General features: G+C 40.7%; 1 protein-coding gene across 1 annotated transcript in view; it reads left to right on the forward strand.

Moving 5' to 3' along the window:
• Positions 1-1,367: 1,367 nt before the first annotated feature.
• Positions 1,368-21,324, forward strand: part of SYNJ1 (synaptojanin 1) — an 84,043-nt gene continuing 64,086 nt past the window's right edge. Inside the window, exons 1-3 of the mRNA XM_032865424.1 lie at positions 1,368-1,480; positions 2,108-2,219; positions 2,510-2,654. Of these exons, the coding sequence (XP_032721315.1) occupies positions 1,383-1,480; positions 2,108-2,219; positions 2,510-2,654 (355 nt within the window). The 5' untranslated portion in view covers positions 1,368-1,382. The remainder of the gene's footprint in view (positions 1,481-2,107; positions 2,220-2,509; positions 2,655-21,324) is intronic.

The following is a 21,324-nucleotide window of genomic DNA, read 5'->3' on the forward strand; positions in this document are numbered from 1 at the left end:
ATAGGCAAATAAGAAAATTTCCATTCCCACCCACTCCCATTTGCTTCCTCTGTTGAATGCAATCTCTAATTGAAATGGATTTTTTGTGGGGGGTGGGGGGGCTGGGGGGGAGCAACCACAGTCCAGCAGAGACTCTTAATATAAGTTTAATTCTGAGGCTCCTGTCAGTAACCACTACTAAGAGCAAAACCTTTTTCTAAGTAAATAGCACTAAATGGGAAACCCTCTCCAGTTCTCAGAACTCGATGTGTCTTTGCATATCTCCTTCTAGAAAAGAAAAGGTTCCTCTTCTAGTGAACTATAGCTGCTTTAGTAGTCCTGAAACCGGGGTGGGTCCAGCTTCTCTAAAATGGGTGAAGAAATGTTATATCAAGCCACACGACAGGGCCCGGAGGGGGAAATGAGTTTGTGCAATACAACAAATTTAAATTCTGCTTTCGCTGCTAAAATAAAAGCAAGAAGAGGAAGAGGTAAAGAAAAAACGAAGGCAAGCAGAAACAGTTTCTCCAGGATTTCAATTCCTTGTGGCCCTCTTGGCTTTGACTTCATTCTCGTATTTAGGTCTATGAAGTGGAAAGAGAATGAGAAGGCCGTGGGACACACGAGTATTAGCCTCGTAGCATGACTGGTTGAAAAATGAGGAGATGAGAGGCTCAGACGCCTTTAGGCTAAATTCCACGCTGACGAAAGCTATTCGCCATGCAGGGCCCGCCACAGCCGCCTCCGTACAGCCATGTTTCAGCTCGGCCTTGAGGTCCGGTTTGTGACTTCCGATCCTCCACCGTATGTACAGCTGAGCACTCCTTCCTGTAGCGTTCCTGAGAGCTCTGGAACACCCCAGAAGAAAAGGCAGCCGAGGGAGCTGCTCCAAAGCGGGCCTTCGTTTTTCTCGTGCTACCTACCCAGATGCTCGGAACAGGACCCGGTGCTGTTTGCGGGGAGACACCATGGACAGCTCTTCGGGCGCCGCCCCGTAGACCGGGCGTGCTCACTGCTGTCCCGAGCCTTACCCCCGCGCCCTCAGGTCGCTGGGGGCGGCAGGGGGTGACCCTGACACCCATCTCGGGCACATATCAGTACCCGGTCCCCAAAGCTTTTCCCCAGAGCCCCTCCCTGGCGCCCACGGGGAGGGCTGGTAAGCTCTGAAAAGCCCACGCGCGGGGGCCAGGGAGGCCGATCTCCTCGTCCCCGGCTCCCCAGAGGTCCGACCGTAGCTGCGACCTGGCCGACCCGCCGCCTGAGGCGAAGGTTGCTGCGCTGAGAGGCCGGCAAACAGCCTACCGTTTCGGACCCGCAGGGAGGCTCGGAGTGGGCGGGGCCTGCCTCCTGGCGCCCCGCCTTTTCCCCCGAGGGGCGGTCCTTCCGCCCCCGGCCGCGGCGCAATGCGGAAGAGATGGGCCCTCTGGAGCGGAAGTGACGTTTCCGGCGGCTGTGGCGGTGGCGGCTGCGGGAGAAGGAGGAGGAGGAGCCCGAGGAAGAGGTGAGCAAGCCGGCGGGGGGCGGGGAGCGGCCGCGGCCAGACCCACCGGCAGCCCGGCGCGCGGGCGGACGCTTCCTGAGCAGCCTCCCCGCCGCAGCCTAGGCGGGAACGGTGAGGGGTGACCGAGGGCAGCCCTGGCTGGGGAGGGCGGGCGGGGTTGTGAGGAGACTACGGGTCGTGCGGGGCGCTGCGTCGGGCGGGGGGCTGTGGTGACAGCGGCTGTCAAGGCTGTCCGCGGGAGAGGAACCAAGTCGGTCTGGGCGCCGGGTCATCGCCTCTGGCGCATAATGGAGGGATTGGGCGGCCGGGCTGCTTCGTCCCCCTGGGAAGAAGCCGCTTTCCCGGGGGTCGGCTGTCCGGGACCCCCGAGGAGCCCCGGTCGGGTCCGTGTCGTGAGTCTTCCCGGGTGGCCATTCATATTTACGGGCTCCCGCCTGCCGTCCCCGCAGCCGGCGGTGGCCTGCGGCTGGGCGGGAGGCAGCGTTAACCTGTGCCGCTTCCCTTGCCCTTCTCTCTCGCCCCCGGGAGAGCCGTTCGTGTCGGGTAATCCTTTCCCTCCTGCCCCTTAAGGAGCTTTGAAGCAGCCTCGTCCACCTTCCCTCCCACCTCCTCTCCTTCCCCGGCCAGGGAACGGCTTGAAGTTTCCGAATCTGTTCCCTTTCCGCGTAGTGACAAATCCAGAAGCAGGAAGCTGATAAACAAGTCCGAACGAAATACGCTCAAAAATCTTTCGTTTTTCGTAAACATGAAGTAAACGGGAAACTCATCTTAGCCAAACCGTTGGTGGACTTAAGAGTGATTAAACCTTAGGTTCCCTTGGGGTGAGAATTGGTAGCTTTTCCTCTGGCTTTTGGTAAAATTAAGTGACGGCTTATCTTTTGGAATAAACCATTCTGTCCCTGAGCTCTCCCTTTTTTTTTTTCCACCCCACCCCCCACCCAAACCTGGCAGGGAGGGACTTCTGGATGCCTTGCAGTCCTTGCTGCAGAAGGAAACGTTAGCTTCATTTGCTTTGCTTGGTTTTCGCAGGGCTCCTCTGAAGAAAGGAGAATGGCGTTCAGCAAAGGATTTCGGATCTATCACAAATTGGATCCCCCACCTTTCAGTCTCATAGTGGAAACTAGGCATAAGGAGGAATGTCTCATGTTCGAGTCTGGGGCTGTAGCTGTGCTTTGTAAGTCATCTGTCCTAGCCCAACTGATTGGGTCTCTGTGTTGATTTGAAACAATCCGATTCAACCATTCTCTAGAGAAGACCCCGACAACCCCTTCACTGTATTTCCTGAAGCAGATGATGTTTTTATTTTCTTTTCATCAAACCTTATTTTAAACTTCCATTTTCTTTTCTGTCCCCTGCTGCAGGTTTCTTTTGGGGGTTCAGGGGAAATGCGCGTTGGGTTACAGGTTTTTGCTTTCTTGGGTTCTTTGGCTCTTTCTAAAAGAAGATCTTGCTTTCCAAAGAATTACTGTTAACAGTTTATATCATGTCACATAAACCCATAAAGGCTTGCTTGACATTTTTACTGTAATGAACGGGATTTCTTATATATCAGTTACAGTAATGAACTATAAGAGTACTTATTTATCTGATATTTTTGGGAGTATCTTATGGTGAGGCCCTTCCATTTTTATTAAGAGAATTGTAAACTTCTAAAATTTCTTGAGATAATATGATTGATCTCACATCATTTAAAAAATTATCCTTGATAATCTGAAGAAAAGGTCTGCTGCACCGCAAGCAAAATAGTGGATTAGAATGGTTTAGGATATTTTTCTGGACAGATGGATGAAGTTAAATATATTAATTTGAATATTAATTTTCTTTCTTGATTTAAGATTTTGGCAGATAACTCCAGCTTGGAGTTATTTGAAATGTGATTGTGTTTTTAAGGGCTTTTTAGTAATAGCTACTTGTTTTTTGCCATGTTTTTGCCTTGTTAGCATTAGTTTAGCTACTGGTCATATTTTATAAATTAAAAATAGCATTTGAAAGTCATACTTACAGGTGTGCCTGGGTGGCGCAGTCGGTTAAGCAAAGCATTCAGCTCTTGATGTTGGCTCAGGTCATGGTCTCAGGGTGGTCCAGACTGAGCCCTGCGTTGGACTCTGTGCTCAGCAGGGAGTCTGCTCAAGATTCTGTCTCCCTCTCCCACTCCTGCTTGTGTGTGGGCTCTCTCTCTCTCTCTCTCAAATAAATAAGCCTCTTAAAAAAAAAAGTCATACTTACAAATATAAGGCTCTAGATATTTTAAACTGTTAAACTTTCTTCAGATTCAGTAAGTGAAGAGTACATAAGACCCTAACTTTTGCATACAGAATATTAACCTATTAAAATGTTAACCTGATCTTAATATTCTAAAAATAATAAAATTTTATCCTGACTAGGAAAAAAGGGTAGTGACATAATGGAAAAGCTTAAGCAGAGTGTAATGTATAAGAAATGTATATGGTTTTGGTACATATAGTAACATGGTTTGAGTGAGCAGGAAGAGCTATTTGTGTTCTAAGAAACAAGTATTAATAAGATGGGTTATACTTAGTATGGACTTAATTCAAACTGTTTTTTGTATTTAAATAAACTGAAATATAATCTTGCTATAATATTAGTTTGCATAGTCTATTTTTTCATGCTACAAATATAATTCTTATACTGATGAATTCTTAATTAAAAATATCTGGGGGACAATGGTTTGGTTTAGTTGTGAAATATTTTTTAGCTGCTTGTGGGTTTTTTTGGTGATATTACCTGATTTTCTAATTTGTCTAGATTTTAAATGTTTCTTCAGCTGTGGTTACTGGTAATAATAGAGAGTCACATGTTTACACAGTATGCATTACCCATAGTTATTAGGATTATTGTTATATTTTACTCTTAGGAAACCTAAGGATAATCATACTTCCAAATGTCCAGCAGCTCTCTTTTATGCCAAATAATGGTTAAGAAGGCAAACTCCCTAAACCGTCCATTTTGGCATTATCATTTATTTTAAGGAAAAAATACTAAAAATACTGTCTTAACATTTACTGATTATATTTATTTTCATTAGGTTTAGACTGCATAAGCAGTTCTGTCAAGAGAAAAAGTTAAATATTGCCTTTTTCGGTAAAAGCACAAATGGATATATAATTTTGTGGGTATGTTGTTAGCTTTCCTATAATAAACTTTATGGTAATAACTTAAAATATGAATATTAAGAGCTAGCAAACCTTTTTATAAATCGTTTGACTTATAAAATTAATTTGACATTCATTTGGGAGCAGTATCAAGGTGCATATTGTGCTGTAGAGTTCATTTTTAAAAATCTCACATTTCTTAAATGCCTGTTGTATTCAGGGAGCAGTGTTTGGAAGGTACTGAGGTGTTCTTTTTCTATTCAATAATCCCAGCCCTTTTAATCTCAATACATTATGCTTATTAATCAGCAAGAAGAATCTTCTCAAATCATGTACGACATTAAACCAAAGTAGAACCCCATTTTTCAGTAAGGTTAAGTTTAAAATCCTCAACCTGCCCATGTAGGTCTTCCATAACGTGGCCCTACCCTGTTTGTCCAGCGTGGATGTTGGTCTCCTTTAAGGAGATTCTTGTGTCTCCTTAGTGCTTTCCCAGGGTACCGGGTTTTTTTTCCTCTCTTCATCATGCTGTTCCTGTTAACACTCTCTTCCTTCGTGACTGCTAGAATGCTTTTCTCTATCTTTCCAATCCAAGCCTGTATTCTCTCTCAAGTCTTCTTCCTGAGGACCTGCCCCACCGCCCACTCCAATCTCACTCTTATTTCTTCCTTTTCTTCATTTGTCTAGAACTCAGTCCATATCCCAGGATAAATCCTTTTTAAGTGCTGGCTTTTGGTTTTCTACATGGTTATGTGCAGGTGTTCTTTTTGGAAGTAGATGGTAAAGGTGACCCTTGCAGGACTCAGTCATGCACCAAAAAGTTATGATTTCTACAGACCCCACTTGTTCTGGCTTTAAAGTTGACAAAATCAGACATCTTAGGTAGTACATATCATTGGGGACTGACAGTCACTTATTTTTCTTGGTTTATGCCAGAAGTGCAAGAGATACCCAACATAAAACCTTCTATTTTGTATGACTAGCACATATCAAAAAATAAGGTGCAAGTCAAAACACAGTAAAAAGAATTTCAGATCATGGATCTTTGTAGAGCCAGAGCATCTACTAATCTCTTCTACAAATCTAGCCTTAGGAATCTGTCTGTATGTTGCCAGGCTTCTAAACTTAAATCAGTCATGATACAGTGACTTAATCAATTAGTGAGCCAGTGGTTTTCAGCCTTGGATGCGCATCATAATCACTGGGTGGGGGGTTATAAATGCGGCTGCCTGGGCTCCAGCTCCCTAGAGATTCTGATGTAATTATGTTGGGATGATCATTCTGAGCATAATTTATATAGGCCTTTCTAGGATAGATTATGGGATAACATTCTTAGCTTACAAATTTTATCCAAAGTAACCGTGTTCCATGAATTTTAATGCTATTATTGACTGTTATTGGGCTAATGACTAGTTTTCTTGAAACCTCAGCCTGAACCAAGTGCTAATGGTCCCATAGCACTTTTGATACAGTGCTTTCAGGTTCTGTGAAACTTCTGTGTCTGGGTGCTTCTGTGTCTGGGCGCTGTACTCTTTGAGCTCTTTGAGGAAAAGACCCATGTTGTAGTAATCTCTGTACGTCTAGTGCTTAGTACAGTGTTTTGCTCACTGAGGGAATAAATGGCTAAATTAGTGCCCTGGGTGGGCGGGGGGAGTAGTTGGGGAGGAAGATTAACCTAAACTAGCTTACAAAGTTTACAAAAATACAGTATTCTATGTTCAAAATTCCAGTTCTTTTTAATAAAACTTATTTTTTTAATCTTTTAAAGAATTGCTATTTGACTGAACTGCTGCTATAAAAGGCATTAAAAATGATCAGTCCAGAAAACTGTTTAATTAAACTGAAATTTGATGTCTGTGGACATGTAGATGTGCAGTGTAGCAAGTGTGTTCTCTGTGTAAACTAGTCTACTGTGTCTGGACCAGTGTAAGCAGCAAGTGTGATGGTCAGCAAGTTGTAACACTACAGGTTGTTTTTCATTGGAAACAAATAGGAGATTTAAAAAGACATCTACCAGTTTTGTGTCAGGTTCAGTTTTCATCCTCTTTCTATAGTTACACACACAAAAAGACGACAACAGGAAGGGCAAATAGCCAGTCTGACCAAACATGCATTAAGCTCACGAGCTGGCCCATTATTTTTCAACCCATCTCATGCTTCAGCAGAAGTAAATAATTTACTTCATAATTGTATCCTGAGTAGAAAATGAAGGGAAGAGAAGGTCAATATGGGAAATGAAGGATGATTCTAGAAACAGAAATTATGGATCACCCGTCTTAAAGATGAGATGGAAGATGCTGATATAAATTCCTAACTCTTAATATTAGAGCTTTTCAATATATGCTACTATGGAAGTAAGAATTAATTGCTTCTGTCTAGTGGAAAGATTATTTTCAAGCTTTCCAACTCAGCCAGGACCCAAATCATGTACTTCCTAGACGGCAAGGCCGTATCACTATACTCTGGACCTAGTTTTACCCCACGTTGTTCATCTGAGTTTCTTCATTCACCTAATTTTTTCTTTATGGAAATATGAGCCATAAAACTGTAGGACAACATTCTGGAGATCTTTGTTACAGAATGTGGATTACACTGACTTTTCTATGAAACTGCACACTGTAAGGAAGTAATAATAGTGAAATAATCGTTGCCATTTCCTGAAAGCTTCCTCTGCCAGTCACAACATTAAGCCAGAAGTTCCTAACCTTATTGTTTCATGGTGTCTCATTAAGTTTTTCACAGCACCCCCAGGCCACAGTTCCGCTTGTTAAATAATTAGGTCCAAACTTAAATACGTCTGCCTTAACAACTCTAGTAGCTATTTAAAAAAATAAATAATGCAAGTAAATGGAAAATAACTTATTTCCTTCATAAATAACCAGTTACTTACTAATGGGATATGTATGTACCCGTTGAGCATTGAACAGCTTTTTAAGCCTTAGAATCAGACTGGACAGCTCCGCCCTCATTTCCTGTTCCACATTGATTTTAGAGTGGTATTTGCTTTTTATCACAGCAACTACTGAAAACCCAGCTTTACAAAGATATGGTATCATCAAGGGAATGTGTTGCAGTCTAATGTGAAAACTCTGAACTACCTCAAGCCAATAGTTTGGGCAGTGCAACATCGGTTGAGTATTTTAAATTAAAAATCTCCTGCAGCTCTTATGGGAGGTTGTTGAAGTGTCCTGGAGCGTCTCAGCCTACAGTTGAGGGAGATGTGGTATTGGGCACCCTTGATTCCATTTAATTCTGTGGGTTGTGTTTTCATCTCCATTTCACAGATGTACAAACTGCGGCTTGAGAGAGAAAATAACTGCTCTGATGACCTAGTCTACCATTTGATTTTTTTCTTTAATGATTGTGTTGCTGTGAGGGTGGTGGTTGTTATTCTGGGGGTCAGGGAATGAAGAGCAAAAACAAGGGACTACCACTAGCGGCTTTAAAGTTAAGAGTGAAATTGGTAGTATTTTCTAATGAGGGAAGTATTAAACTTGCTTTGTTTTTGCCTACCAACTATTAATATATTAGAGAGGGAACATGATTTGATTTAGAGTTAGGTTATTAAAAATATAAAGTTGCTTTGCTGAGCCAAGTTAAATGTCAGATTCTAAAATTTTGGATAACAAGTGTAGTAGGTGGTGATGACAAGCAGTGTGTATAGTTGGTTTTTGGTTTTTTTTGGTTTTTTTTTTTTTAATTGCCAAATGCTGGCAGTCAGCATGATTGCCCTTTAGATTAAGTTGCAGTATCTTGTCTCTTTTTAAGAAAAAAAAATTCAAGTTGAGGGAAGTGACTTTTTATAGTTGACTTTTTCTGCACAGAATGATGAGATTTAGACTTGTTACATATTACTTTGTGTTAAGTTTGCAAAAATTCGTTTTCCTTTTGTAAGTAATTTTTGGAATGTTCTATTTGATAGAAAAGAAAGTAAACAGCAACTTAAATCTCTATGCTTTAAAAAAAAAATTAACATTTCACTCCTGGGCCAGCTAGCAGAATTTGCTTGTTAACGTAGAGCCAAATTAGTTCCTAAGTGCTAACAAAGCACTTAACTTTGCTATGAGAAAATAAAAGGGGAAGCACAGTGTGTCTCTCATTGAACAATAAAATCCCATTATGTGACTTTATTATATAATTTCAGGTCTACCAGGTGTTCTAACTTGTCTTATAAAATATAACTAGTACAAGACTATAATAGGATTTTTTTGCTTCTGACCATGATGGTATAATAGGGACCCTCTCACTTTACATAACAAAGAATAAAATAAAGATAAAAATAAAGAAACAGTTTTCAGACATTGAACAACAGGTGGCAGGAGGCACTGATCCTTGAGGGAAGGGAAACAAAGGCGTGAGCCTTACGATTGCTTTAGCTATCACTCTGCTTATTACCTGGAGTGCTTCCGGGCTTCAGTAACAGGGAGATACACCCAGAGAAAGCCCGGCAGTCTCCCTGAGTTGAGGAGACAGAGTAGGGAATTTGTGGAAGCCAAGGCAATGAGAATTCTCAGGACTAGAACCAAAGAGGAGGTAGCTACACAGAGAGTTTCAGAAATGTGCAGAGGGTTCCGTGTGAGATTTCAGCTGAGTACTGGTAACTGCTGGTGTGGAAGGAAACTACCCAAGGCAGGGAAAGTACCACCAAAAGCAGCAGGAAGAAAAATTCCTGAACCTCACCCAGGGCTGGGAGTATTTAAGTTGTCAGTAGCCAGAATGGAGAAATATTATGGTACTCTGGGAATTGGGTTGAATACTCAGAAGGGTATACTGCTTCAGTAATGGGGCAGAGTAGCCCTAGACTAAAGGCTTCTGTGGTCCTATCTGACAAAGCTTAAAAGCAAGACCCAAAGGGATCAGACTGTGTCCAAAAAACTTCACTGTATCTTGGAACAAGTTTAAGAATACAGGTACACAAAGTATATATCCATACAGCCAGCATTCAACTCTGTAACAAAATCACAATGTCTGGCATTCAATTAAAAATTGCCATACGTGCAAAGAAACAGGAAAACACACCCCATAATGAGGAGAAAAGTCAATCTGTAGAAAGAGATGTTAAAATTAATAAACAAGGAGGGGCTCTTAGGTGGCTCAGTCAGTTAAGCATCTGGCTCGATTTCAGCTCAGGTCATGATCTCAGGGTCATGAGATTTAGCCCCACACTGGGCTCTGCCCTGAACGTGGAATCTGTTTAAAATTCTCTATCCCTCTCCCTCTGTCCCTCCCACCGGCTCACCCACATGCTCTCTCTCAAAAAACAAATGAATAAACAAGGACATCATAACAGCTATGGTAAATATACTCCATAAGTCCAAGGAGTAGAGGAAAGAATAAACACATTACGAAGAGACATGGTGGGGAGCCCTAGGTGACTCAGTTGGTTGGGCATCTACCTTCTGCTCAGGTGGTGATCTCGGGGCTCCTGGGATCGGGCCCCGTGTCAAGTTCTGTACTCAGGAGGGAGTCTGCTTCTCCCTCTTCCTCTGTGTTCTCTCTCTAATCATTAATTAATTAATACAATAAATCTTAAATCTTAAAAAAAGAAACCTGAAAAATATGAAAGACCTAAATCAAATGGAAATAGAAATAACTTCTCTGAAATGAAAAAAAATACGCTGATAGGGATTAATAGATTAGACACTGCATAATAAACAATTAGTGAATATGAAGACATAATAATAGAAACTACTCAAAATGAAACACAGAGAAAAGACTAAAATCGATAAACAGAGCCATCAATGGGCTGGAAAACAACATATGGCCAATATATATGGTAATTGGAATCCTAGAAGGAGGGGGTTGAAGCAAAAAAAAAGTTTGAAGAAATAACAGCTGACAGTTTTCCAAATTTGATAAAAACTATAAATCCACAGATCCAAGAAGCTAAATGAACCCCAAGCAGTAGAAGCATGAAGCAAACTACATTATCAAATTGCTTAAAACCAGTGATATGGAGAGAAATCTTAAAAACAGATAAAGAAAAAACACATATTGACTGAATATGAAAAGACATAATAGAAAAGACTGAAGAAAGAAGACATAGGAATAATGATAAACTTTTCTTCAGAAACAATCCAAGCCAGTGGATATAGAACAACATCTTGAAAGCACTGAAAGACGAAGAAAACAAACCGTACACCTAGGATTCTGTGCCCAACCACAATTAAAATGACGTAAAGACTTTTTCAGATACCCAAAAGCTGAAAAAAATATAAGCCAAGTATAATGGGTAGCAGTTTAAATAGTACAGCTTTTCTTTGCATCTAGTACCAACATTTTCAACAATTCTGAGGTGGTATAGTCTAAATCAGTGAAATTTTATCACTTAGTTACATTTAAACTGTGTTTTTGAAAGTAATTAAACAAAATTTAAAAAAATAAACTGTGCTTTTGAAAGAAACGAAATAGGGTAGCCTAGTGCATTTGGTGTGAGCCTTGTAATTAGCGTGCCCAAAGGAGGTACAGCTTTAAAAATTGAATATTATACTTTTATTGGTGACAATTTAAATCTGCTTGGGTTTTTTAATGGTTGAAAATAAGAATTTGTGTTTTATCGTTTTCTACTAAAATAGAGTTTGCAAAGATAAGCCATTTTTATGTTACATAAGCATGTGTTCACACTGGAGTGCATTTCACAGCCACTGAACTAGTTGCATTATTGTGAGTATATATGGCATTTGGAGAGATGGAGTAACTTGTTGGCCAATTGGACACTATTTAATTACTCTCTTCATTTAGGTTGAAACTTAGGTTCTTTAAATTCCTGGATGATATTGAGATAACTAAGGAAAGAAAGAGAGAGAAAGGAAGGGAAGGGAAGGAAAGGAAAGGAAAAAAAAGGAAGGAAATATTTCTGATTGAATTTAAGTATCTTAAACATAAGATACTTCTATATATTGAATGTTATGCTTATTAAAATATTCACTTCCATTTTATAGTTTTCTTATAGAATTTTAAATATAAAGTATATTTACTTACATAAACTAACTCTTACCAATATTTATTTTGAGTTGTATCTCCACTAACACTAAGGTGGGTGGTATCTTATTACTGGCCATTAGGGATGAAAGTCCCATCTCCCTATCTGGCCTTCTCTGACAACCTCCTGAACCTCATTTTATATAGTTTCATATTCTGTTCACTAGTAGACCATAGGATGGTGTAGTCTGTTGAGTACCTTACTGAAATGTAGGTAAATAAAGTTTTGTAATCCTAAGAACCTTGTGTGAAGTATAGGAAGAATGAATCTTATAATTAAGTAAATTCCTAGCTAATTTTGTATCCATGCTCATTAGTGGTCTGTCCTTGGTCAACACTGGGCCCATGTCTTTTGCTTATCTTGTTGAATGATTTCATCATTCTCTTGGGGAATGGATGGAAAGTATATTTACCAGATTTGTAGATGTTGCAAAGCTGTGTGGGACTGATACAGAGCTGGGTAGAATAATTACTTATTTTGGATGACACAGTTGAAATCCAGCTTTTTCCATCAGAGAGAATGGATTGGAACCCACAAAAGGAACATGCACTTCCCCTTGCACTGGATCAAACTGAGTTTTGTGTCCTTTCCTTATTGAATTGCTGTGGTTGTAGAAATATCATAAGTAATTTGCATTGGGCTGTTGATTAGCAAAATAAGGTAGAAATTACTATCATTGCCTGGGTTTCCATGATACCCCAACCTGAATGGTGACTACACAGTATGGAAAGGTTGGAACAGATACTGGGTTAATAGTCGCATTGATCTCTGCTCTCCTTCAGACCTGTTCTTCCTTCGGTCTTCCTTATCATAGTGGATTGCAATCCATCCACCTTGTTGTTTAAACCAGAAGTTAAGAGTCATCTTCTATACCTCCTCCTCTCCAGCTTCACACATTCACTCAATTACCATGTCCAGTGTGCCCAACCTTCTAATTTCATTGAGAATCCATGCAAGTCACCATTTTAGCTGGTTCTGCTACTGTCTGGCCACTGTAGTGCCTTTCATGGATCATTAGTATAGCCTCCTTAACTGATCTCCTTGTTTCCACTCCCCTTTCCCACTCTCCAGTCTGTTTAAAAACATAATTTAGATCATATTGTTTCCCTGTTTAAGCCCCTTTCATGGTTGACCACTTGGAACTTAAAATACAAGCTCTTTAAGATGATCTTCATTAAATCATTGAGTCTCTGCCTCCCTCTTCAGTCTTAAGACTATTTTGCCTCTTGGTTTCTGTGTTCCAGCCACTTTGGCCTTCTAGTTCTGAATGTACCAAATTATTTCTGATCTCAGAGCCTTCACATATGCTGTTTCTTCTGCTCAGTATTTATTTAAAAATGTGTTCCTGCATTTAGAAAAATACATAAATCATAAATGTAGAATGCGATGAATTATTAGAATGAGCGCATCCATGTTACCATTGCCGGGTTGAGAAGTAAACATTATTACTCGCTTTCCAGAAGATTCCCTCGCATTCCTCCCCAGTTATTCTCTCTGCCATGATTTGCAGAGATGATCACTGCCTGACTTCTTACATCATAGATTAGTTTTATCCAGTTTTTAACTTAACGTAAATGGAATCATTCAGTATGTATTCTTTTGGGGCCAGCTTCTTTCTCTCAGTGTTCTGTCTGGGAGATCATCTGTGTTGTAGCAGGTGGCAATAGTTTTCATTGTTATGTGGTATTCCATGGTATATATATTCCAGTATTGGTTCTGTTGACATTTGCTTCTAATTCTTTCTTTTATGAATGATACTAGTATGCACATGCTTATAAATGTCTTTTGGTGCACATACGTACACATTTCTGTTGGATGTATTTTTAGGAATGGGATTGCTGGGTCATAAAGTATTTGTATGTTGCATGGAATGTTTTTCCCTCCACTCTTCATTTGGCTAACTTCCTGTTTATTCTTCAGATTTCAACTTAAAGGGCACATCTGCAGGCAGGCCTATCCATTGCTGTCCCCCCAATAATTTTAAATTAGGTCTTCCTGTTGTACTCTGTCGTAACTCCATCATAGTACTTACTATCATTTATGATTTTGCATATGTTACTTACATAATAGCTATCTTCCTATTAGAAGGTGTCAGAGCACTGGCTTTTTTTCTTTGTAGAACTTTGCCAGTGTCCTGGTACATGGTAAGCAGTCAATAAATACTTGTTACATAATGAGTGAATTATTTTGAAATGTTGCCTGCATTGGGATTTGCTGTTTATACAGAACATCAATTTGGAGAGTTTAATGTCTTTCAACTGGAATTTTAAGTTTTTAATTCTACAAAGAGAACCTTTTCCTTTTAAAACAATTTTTCTTTTTATGTATGATAAAATGGAAAGTGGCTTTACTGCCAGGTAGTTACACAATCTTGGATGAATCACCTAAATTCTTAGTTTTTTCTTTTGAAAATGAGTGGCCTGTTTTGCACCGTCTCTAGGATCCTCTGACAAGAGGCTCTCTGGTACTACCCCAAAGTGATACCTGTATGCAAATAAGCCGACCACAAACTGCAGAGCTCGCAACCACAGGCAAATTGTGATTCTAGGAAGAGCATACTAATGTGTAATCTTGCTTTCACATTCTTAATGACTTTCTCTAGTTTGGTCTGGAGTATCAGCTGAAAAAAGACAGTTTGCAAGGCGCCTGGGTGGCTCAGTGGGTTAAGCCTCTGCCTTCGGCTCAGGTCATGATCTCAGAGTCCTGGGATCGAGTCCTGCATCGGGCTCTCTGCTCAGCAGGGAGCTTGCTTCCCCCTCTCTGTCTGCCTGCCTCTCTGCTTGCTTGTGATCTTTCTCTGTGTGTCAAATAGATGAATAAAATCTTAAAAAAAAAAAAAAAAAGACAGTTTGCTGCCCGTCTGGAAGGTTGGAGCCACAGCCAACATTGCGTTAGCAGGACCTTCATTAGGTAGCTTCATTGTTTAGTTTGAATTATTATTATTGTTATTTTAGGATCTTATTTATTTATTTGAGAGAGAGTGGGAGAGAGCACAAGTGAGAGGGAGAAGCAGGCTCCCTGCCAAGCAGGGAGCCCGATGGGCTCGATCCCAGCACCTTGGAATCATGACCTGAGGGAAGGCAGCCACTTAACTCACTGAGCCACCCAGGCGCCCCTGTTTAGTTTGAATTATTGTAATTGTCAGAAGTTAGAGAAATTTACATTTAAACTTAATCCTCAGTACCACTGAAGTTTAAAACAGATGACTTTGTAATCACCTGGGGATCCTAGATAATAAGTGAATTTTGTTTCTTTCTGTTCAGGTGGTAGAGTTGGCTGTGCAGGTCCGATCACCAGTTATCCTGTGTTTAATAAACCTCTGTTTTAGAGTCACAGTCTGAGAACCAAGAAATAGGTATATGCTTGTGTTTTCATCTGACTTTCCAGAGATGAGCTTATGCTTCATTTTTTTGCCTGATATTCTAATTTGAGAAGAGAATGTGATACCAATAATGCTGAATAATACCGATTATGTCATATGATACAGTGCTATAAAAGCAAGTCACTCCAGCAAAGGAGGTTGCTGGGTAACATGCTAGAGGACAGCTAGCATATTAAGGTTTTTTTTTGTTTTTGTTTTTGTTTTTTTTTAAAGATTTTATTTATTTATTTGACAGACAAGTAGGCAAAGAGGCAGGCAGAGACAGAGAGAGGAGGAAGCAAGCTCCCCGCTGAGCAGAGAGCCCGATGCGGGGCTCGATCCCAGGACCCTGGGATCATGACCTGAGCTGAAGGCAGAGTCTTTAACCCACTGAGCCACTCAGGCGCCCCGCATATTAAGTTTTGATAAAGGCCAATTGATATATTTATACTCTTGAGTATAATAGATCATGTCTCTAAATAGATCATGTCTGTAGCTTCTCTCTTCATTCCTTTCCTGTCGCTTTGGTAGGAAACGTAGGTTAGGCCTATGTTCAGTCATAATTTGTTCTGTTATAAGAACTTTGAAAGCAGCACAGAGCTAAAATACTGAGTGAGTTAAGTCGTCTGAATCAAGGTGTTGGATATGACCACTGCATGGCTTAGTGTAGTTTTCAGTATTCCTCAACCTCTTCTGTGATGAGCCAGGGCCAGCTTGTTATTCTCCAAGGCTGTTTTCAACAGAGGAGGATACTAAAGCTAAGTGATTTAGGATGAATGTAAGGAAAACATTTATACTCAGCAGTATTTCCCTTTCCTGGGGTCTCCATTCTGGAACTGCAGAGTCTTCCTTCCCAATTTATTATGTACTTATCATTTGATGATTATATGATGGCCTTAGAGTGGGCTATGGGGTCATCCTTTTTTTCTTTTTTTAAGATTTTATTTATTGGACAGAGGGAGAGAGAGAGAGCACGTGCATGCATATGCAAGTAGGGGGAAGGGCAGAGGGAAGAGGAGAGAGAGAATCTCAAGCAGACTCCACACCGAGCACAGTGCAGACACAGGGCTCAATCCCATGACCTGAGCCAAAATCAAGAGTTGTATACTTCACCGCCACCCAGGCATGCCCTATGGGGTCATTCTACAGGCAGTAGGACTTACTGCTTCCTTTCAAATCATGAAAGTCCGGATGCCCATTGAGCTTTTGACGAGTATACTTGTGGTCTGGAGTAATTGCAGGAAAGCACCTCTCAGATTGCTTAGAGTTCCAGTAGCCTCCGCTCTCACTGCCTGTCCTGAGTTATCTCGTTTTCTCTTCTTTCTGAACTTACCCAGCATGCCAAAGAATGTTGTCAGAATAAATTTATCATTTGATTTTGGGAAGTATCAAACATTTATCAAAGAAGGGAGAGTAGTTTCACTGACTCCATATATCTGTCACCCAGCCTCAATGATTATCAACTCCTGGACCCTTGTGTTTATCTATATCCCTGTCCACTAGTTCCCCCTCCCCACTTATTTTAAAGTAAGTTCCAGATATCATGTAATTTCATCCATAAATATTTTTTATGAGAATAAGTGTTTATGGCACATATTTTATTTTGCTTTAAATTCTGTTCTGTGACCTTATTCATATTCACATATTCACTAGGATTGGAATCAGAGGACCTTCAGATTAGCAGTTCTACGGATGCGTTGAAAAATGTCGTTATAGATTTATGCAAAAGGTAGCTTTATGTCTCAGGAACTACATGTTCACATTAGATGGAAAGTTAAGAAGAAATTAAAGGCCTAGTGAATAGTAGTGTTGGGCATGATAAGAGAAGAGAGAAGAGCTTTTCTCCTTAAAATAAGCCCTTGAGGGAGTTAGGTAGTCTTCTTCCCTGCAGTGTTAGGGCAGTAACTCTGGGAGTTGGGCTCTTCCTTACTTTCCATGTTGAACAGGTGAGCTCAAGAGGTACAGGCCTCCTTACCTGAGCTGGGCTGCTCAAGGTCTGGATGGTGGTTAGAAATCAGTAACTTGTAAAAAAAGAAAAGTTTGTTTTTCCTAGCATCTTATTTACTAAACAACATGAACATGAACAGGAGAAAAAAAAAAAAAAAAAAGCAGAGCAGGCTGTTGCCCTCATTGAAAGCCCAGTAGATACCTTGAAAGACAGCCCTGGCAAGGAGTAACCTGAACTTCGTATCACCATATCCCCTGAACTCTGGTGTCCTCTTGTTCTTTCACTCTGTTTTCCTCGGGGCTCTCGACACATCCTACCATTGCATAAACTCCACTAGTTTAAGCCCTGATTAGAAATCGTTTAACAAGGCCTATCTTCCCTACCCCCACCTTCCCATTCCCACCCTCACGCCACTAGAGGTACCGCCATAGATAATCACATTTGAAAATTTCCAGATGTCACTGTGAGGAATTGTTAAACTTAGGGCATTCGGATGCTGGTAGTAAAGTTAAATGTTTATCTTTTTAAGTATTATTTTAAAACTTACAAAACATTCCTTTTCGTGCTATAGCCTCCCAGATTTTTTTGTCTATTAGATGAATACTTAATAGTCTTGGTGTTCAGCATCTGTGGTTAGGTTGGTATTGCATTGAGATAAAAAGAAATGAGGGGCACCTGGGTGGGTCAGTTAAGTGTCTAACTCTTGATTTTGGCTCAGGTCATGGTCTCAGGGTGGTGAGATGGAGCTGTAGGTTGGGCTCCCCCATCAGTAGGGAATCTGCTTGAGATTCTCTCTCTCCTTTTCTCTTTCCCTCTGCTCTTTCCACCCCAGTTTGTGTGCACACATCCACGCATGTGCGTGCACACGCTCTCTCAAATAAATAAATAAATCTTTAAAAAAAATGAGACAATTTCTGTTGCTATTCTTATTAAAGTGAATGAGGTATAAAACAATGAGAAGAAAGATCTACTTCCAGCACGATCAGGGAAAAACTTCAGGAAGGAAGAGGCATTTTAGTTAGGTATTGAAGGATGGGTGATATTTGGAAACACAAAGATGACTAAAGGGTGTTCCAGATGGAAAGAACACTGTGAACAAAGGGAGAGGGAAAACAATGTAGGGTGCACAGAAGGAGCCACCCATCATTCCTTTTTTATTCATTTTGGCTGTAGTGTAGGATGCAAGGGGAAAGTATTAGGGAAAAGGAAAGATGGGGATGAGTGAGTGAACGATCTGTACATTCTGTGTTTTATCTAAAAGTTATACACATTATTTTAAAGTAGTATGGCTTTTTTATTTTAAATAATCTCTACATAGTGGAAGATTCCCAGGTTATTTTCTAGAATTAAAAATCAGTGGGTTAAAGCCTCTGCCTTTGGGTCAGGTCATGATCTCAGGGTCCTGGAATCGAGTTCCGCATCAGGCTCTCTGCTCGGCAGGGAGCCCGCGTCTTCCTTTCTCTCCACCTGCCTCTCTGCCTGTCAAATAAATAAATCAAATCTTAAAAAAAAATGTATGGGGAGGGATAACATAGTACTGTAAGAGTTTATCTTAGTACTATGTAGAGATAAAAGCTTCTTAATTTAGGAAAGTGCATGTGTATTTTTAAAATTTATTTTTGATGATTACATTCAATTCTTTAAAAATTTGGAAACACTGTCAAAGGTACAGAAGAGCTAAAGTTCAGTGCAAAGAACTATTTTCTGGATTATTTCAGAATACCTTGCTGACATGATGTCCCATCACCCACAAATACTGTTACTTATTTCCTAGAAAGAACTGCTCCTTCATAACTACAATATAACCATCAAAAAAGTTTACATTGTACTTCTGTCTAATCTCAGACTCCATTCAAGTTCACCAGTTGTCCCAGTGAGTCATAATAGCAAAAAGATACAGTTCAGATTTGTCATTTTATTAATTGTCATGCTGCTTTATTCCCTTTAAATCTGGAAAAGTTCTTCAATCTTTGATGTTTATGACCTTAAAACTTCTGGAGATGAAGGCCAGTTGTTTTGCAGAGTGTACATCACTGTGAGTTTGTCTCATGGCTCCTCGTGCTCAGGTTGAGGTTCTGTATCAGCAGGAATATTACCAAAGTGGTGCTGTGTCCTTTCCATGGTATCCTGTCGGGGGGCACACGATTTTGTCTTGTCCTATTACCGTTGGGTGTTCACTCTGATTCTTTGGTTAAGGTGGTCCCTGGAAGACGCCTTTCTCTCGTATAAAAAGTGTTTTGATGTCAGGTACTTTGAGAGCCTATAAACGTCCCCATTACTCATCACTCTTCTGGTTATGGCCTTCTTCGGTGTGCTGTAATCCAGTTCCTATTATAATTTGTTTTAAAGCTCAAATTGTTCCAGATTTCTTGAGTAGAAGCCCCTTTAAGCTGGCTTCTGTATTTTGATGGCACGTCTCCATTATTCTTCGAGTACTTTCTTTTTGGCACAAGAATATATTCCAGGCTCATCTTGTGCCTGCCTTTGCCCTGTTACCAGCCATTTCTCCAAGGAGTCCTTAACAGTGGAGAATGGTATTAGAAAGCAAGATCTGGGTGCTGGCTCTGGTTATTGCCATCGGAGTACTGCTGATCTCAGGCCCTGTCGATGGACAAAGCTAAGGAGAAGATGTAATTATGTGTGAATATGTATAAATGGTTATATATACCCACTTATATCCATGTTTTCAGTCCATCTGGAAAACTATGAGTTCACACTGGTAATTCTAATTTCAGTCAAGGCCGGAGTGCCCATTCTAGTTTTCTCTCTTCCCGTACTGCACTCTCATTCTCTGACAGTGAGGAACCTGGTTCCCATTATCCTGATCCTTCCCCTCTATGACCAACCACTCTTCTGTTGCCTCTGTAGCCTCCTCCAACATACGGGTGCCCTCCTCGGCCCATGGGCTCCAGCACCCTGCCTTGGGCTTCCCTGCAGGGCACCCTGCCCTCCCTCCCCTGCCCAAGCTTCAACCTACCATACCAGGCAACTCCCAACATCCCTGGTGGACACCATCCTCCTCACCCCGCTCAGACTTATCCCAGGCTATCCCTCCCTCAAGTGGATGCCCTCTCTTCCTGCCTCTTCTTCAAATCCATGCACGGGGCCATTGTTCTCACTCTGATTGGGCTCTGTCAGCCTGCAAAAGACCTCCCTCAGTTCCACCCCAAGCCTGTGAAGCATGTACGGATGAGCAGGAAAACATCTACAGTCTTTTACATAAAAAATGTTTAGGAAGAAAACACTGTTTTCTCTTAGGGAATTGGAAGTGTCTGGAGTTAGAATTGCATATGGCTCTGAAATTTCATTGACAAATTCATTGAACATAAAATTTTTGAACTCCTGCTGAGCACCAGGCACTGAGCGAGGCCCCTAGGGATAGAGCAGTGAACTAGGCAAAATCCCTTCCCTCCTGAAGCTGCATTCTCTGACTCGGGCTGTTGAAGCTTAGGCAAGTTAGTAACAAATTGATAATGTCTCTAAGCCTGTTTCCTCATGTCAGAGGGAAATAGTTGTAATTTGCCCCTGGGGGAGTTGTGAAAATTGAATAATGTGTGTTAGTTACTGTCATAATCATCACAGAAGCAATATACAGATAGCTCAGCTGAAACATCATTCATCACTCTAAAATTTCATTTAATAGTTTGAGGAGAAAGCAAAAAATTCCTTGGAAGAAAAGTGATATCTATTCTTCAAATTATTTCTCCTTTCCTTTAGCATACTTTTACCTAAGAATAAGCACTTCAGTTTAAATTGTATGCTTGTGTGTAGGCCTGTTTCCTGAGTCTTAGAATATAATATAAAAGTGTAAATAAGCAGCATGACACTTGTTGTCGTGTTTGAATCAGATGACAGTTTCATAGATGGGTCTTCATGGGGCCTGAGAGACATGACATATTCATATATTTCACAGTTAATGAAAAGATCATTATTATATATTATTAGAAACGAGACCATTTTGTTGCATGGTAATTTAAGTTATAAAATGACTTTTTTGTTGTTTTTAAGGGAGGGTAATGGCTTAATATTAAAATTCATTTTCTTTTTAATCTTACTTGCTGGTATTTGAACCTAAATAATGACTTAGGTGCTGAAACGGATACATCTAGTAATATCTATATTTTACTATATTAGTGATGTTAAATACATAGAGCATGTAACCTCTAAAACTCTAATAATTTGCCCTGGAAGCCGTGCCCTCTGTCATCAGAGATATAACAAGTCTCTAATATTTGCTTCATTTTTTAAAAAAAGATTTCATTTATTTATTTGACAGAGAGAGACACAGCCAGAGAGGGAACAGAAGTAGGGGGAGTGGGAGAGAGAGAAGCAGGCTTCCCATGGAGCAGGGAGCCCGATGTGGAGCTCGATCCCACGACTCTAGGATCATGACCCGAGCCAAAGGCAGACATTTAACAACTGAGCCATCCAGGCGCCCCT

The sequence above is a fragment of the Lontra canadensis genome, unplaced genomic scaffold (assembly GCF_010015895.1).
Source record: "Lontra canadensis isolate GAN:19392208 unplaced genomic scaffold, GSC_riverotter_1.0 scaffold29, whole genome shotgun sequence".
NCBI classification, from domain to species: Eukaryota; Metazoa; Chordata; class Mammalia; order Carnivora; family Mustelidae; genus Lontra; species Lontra canadensis.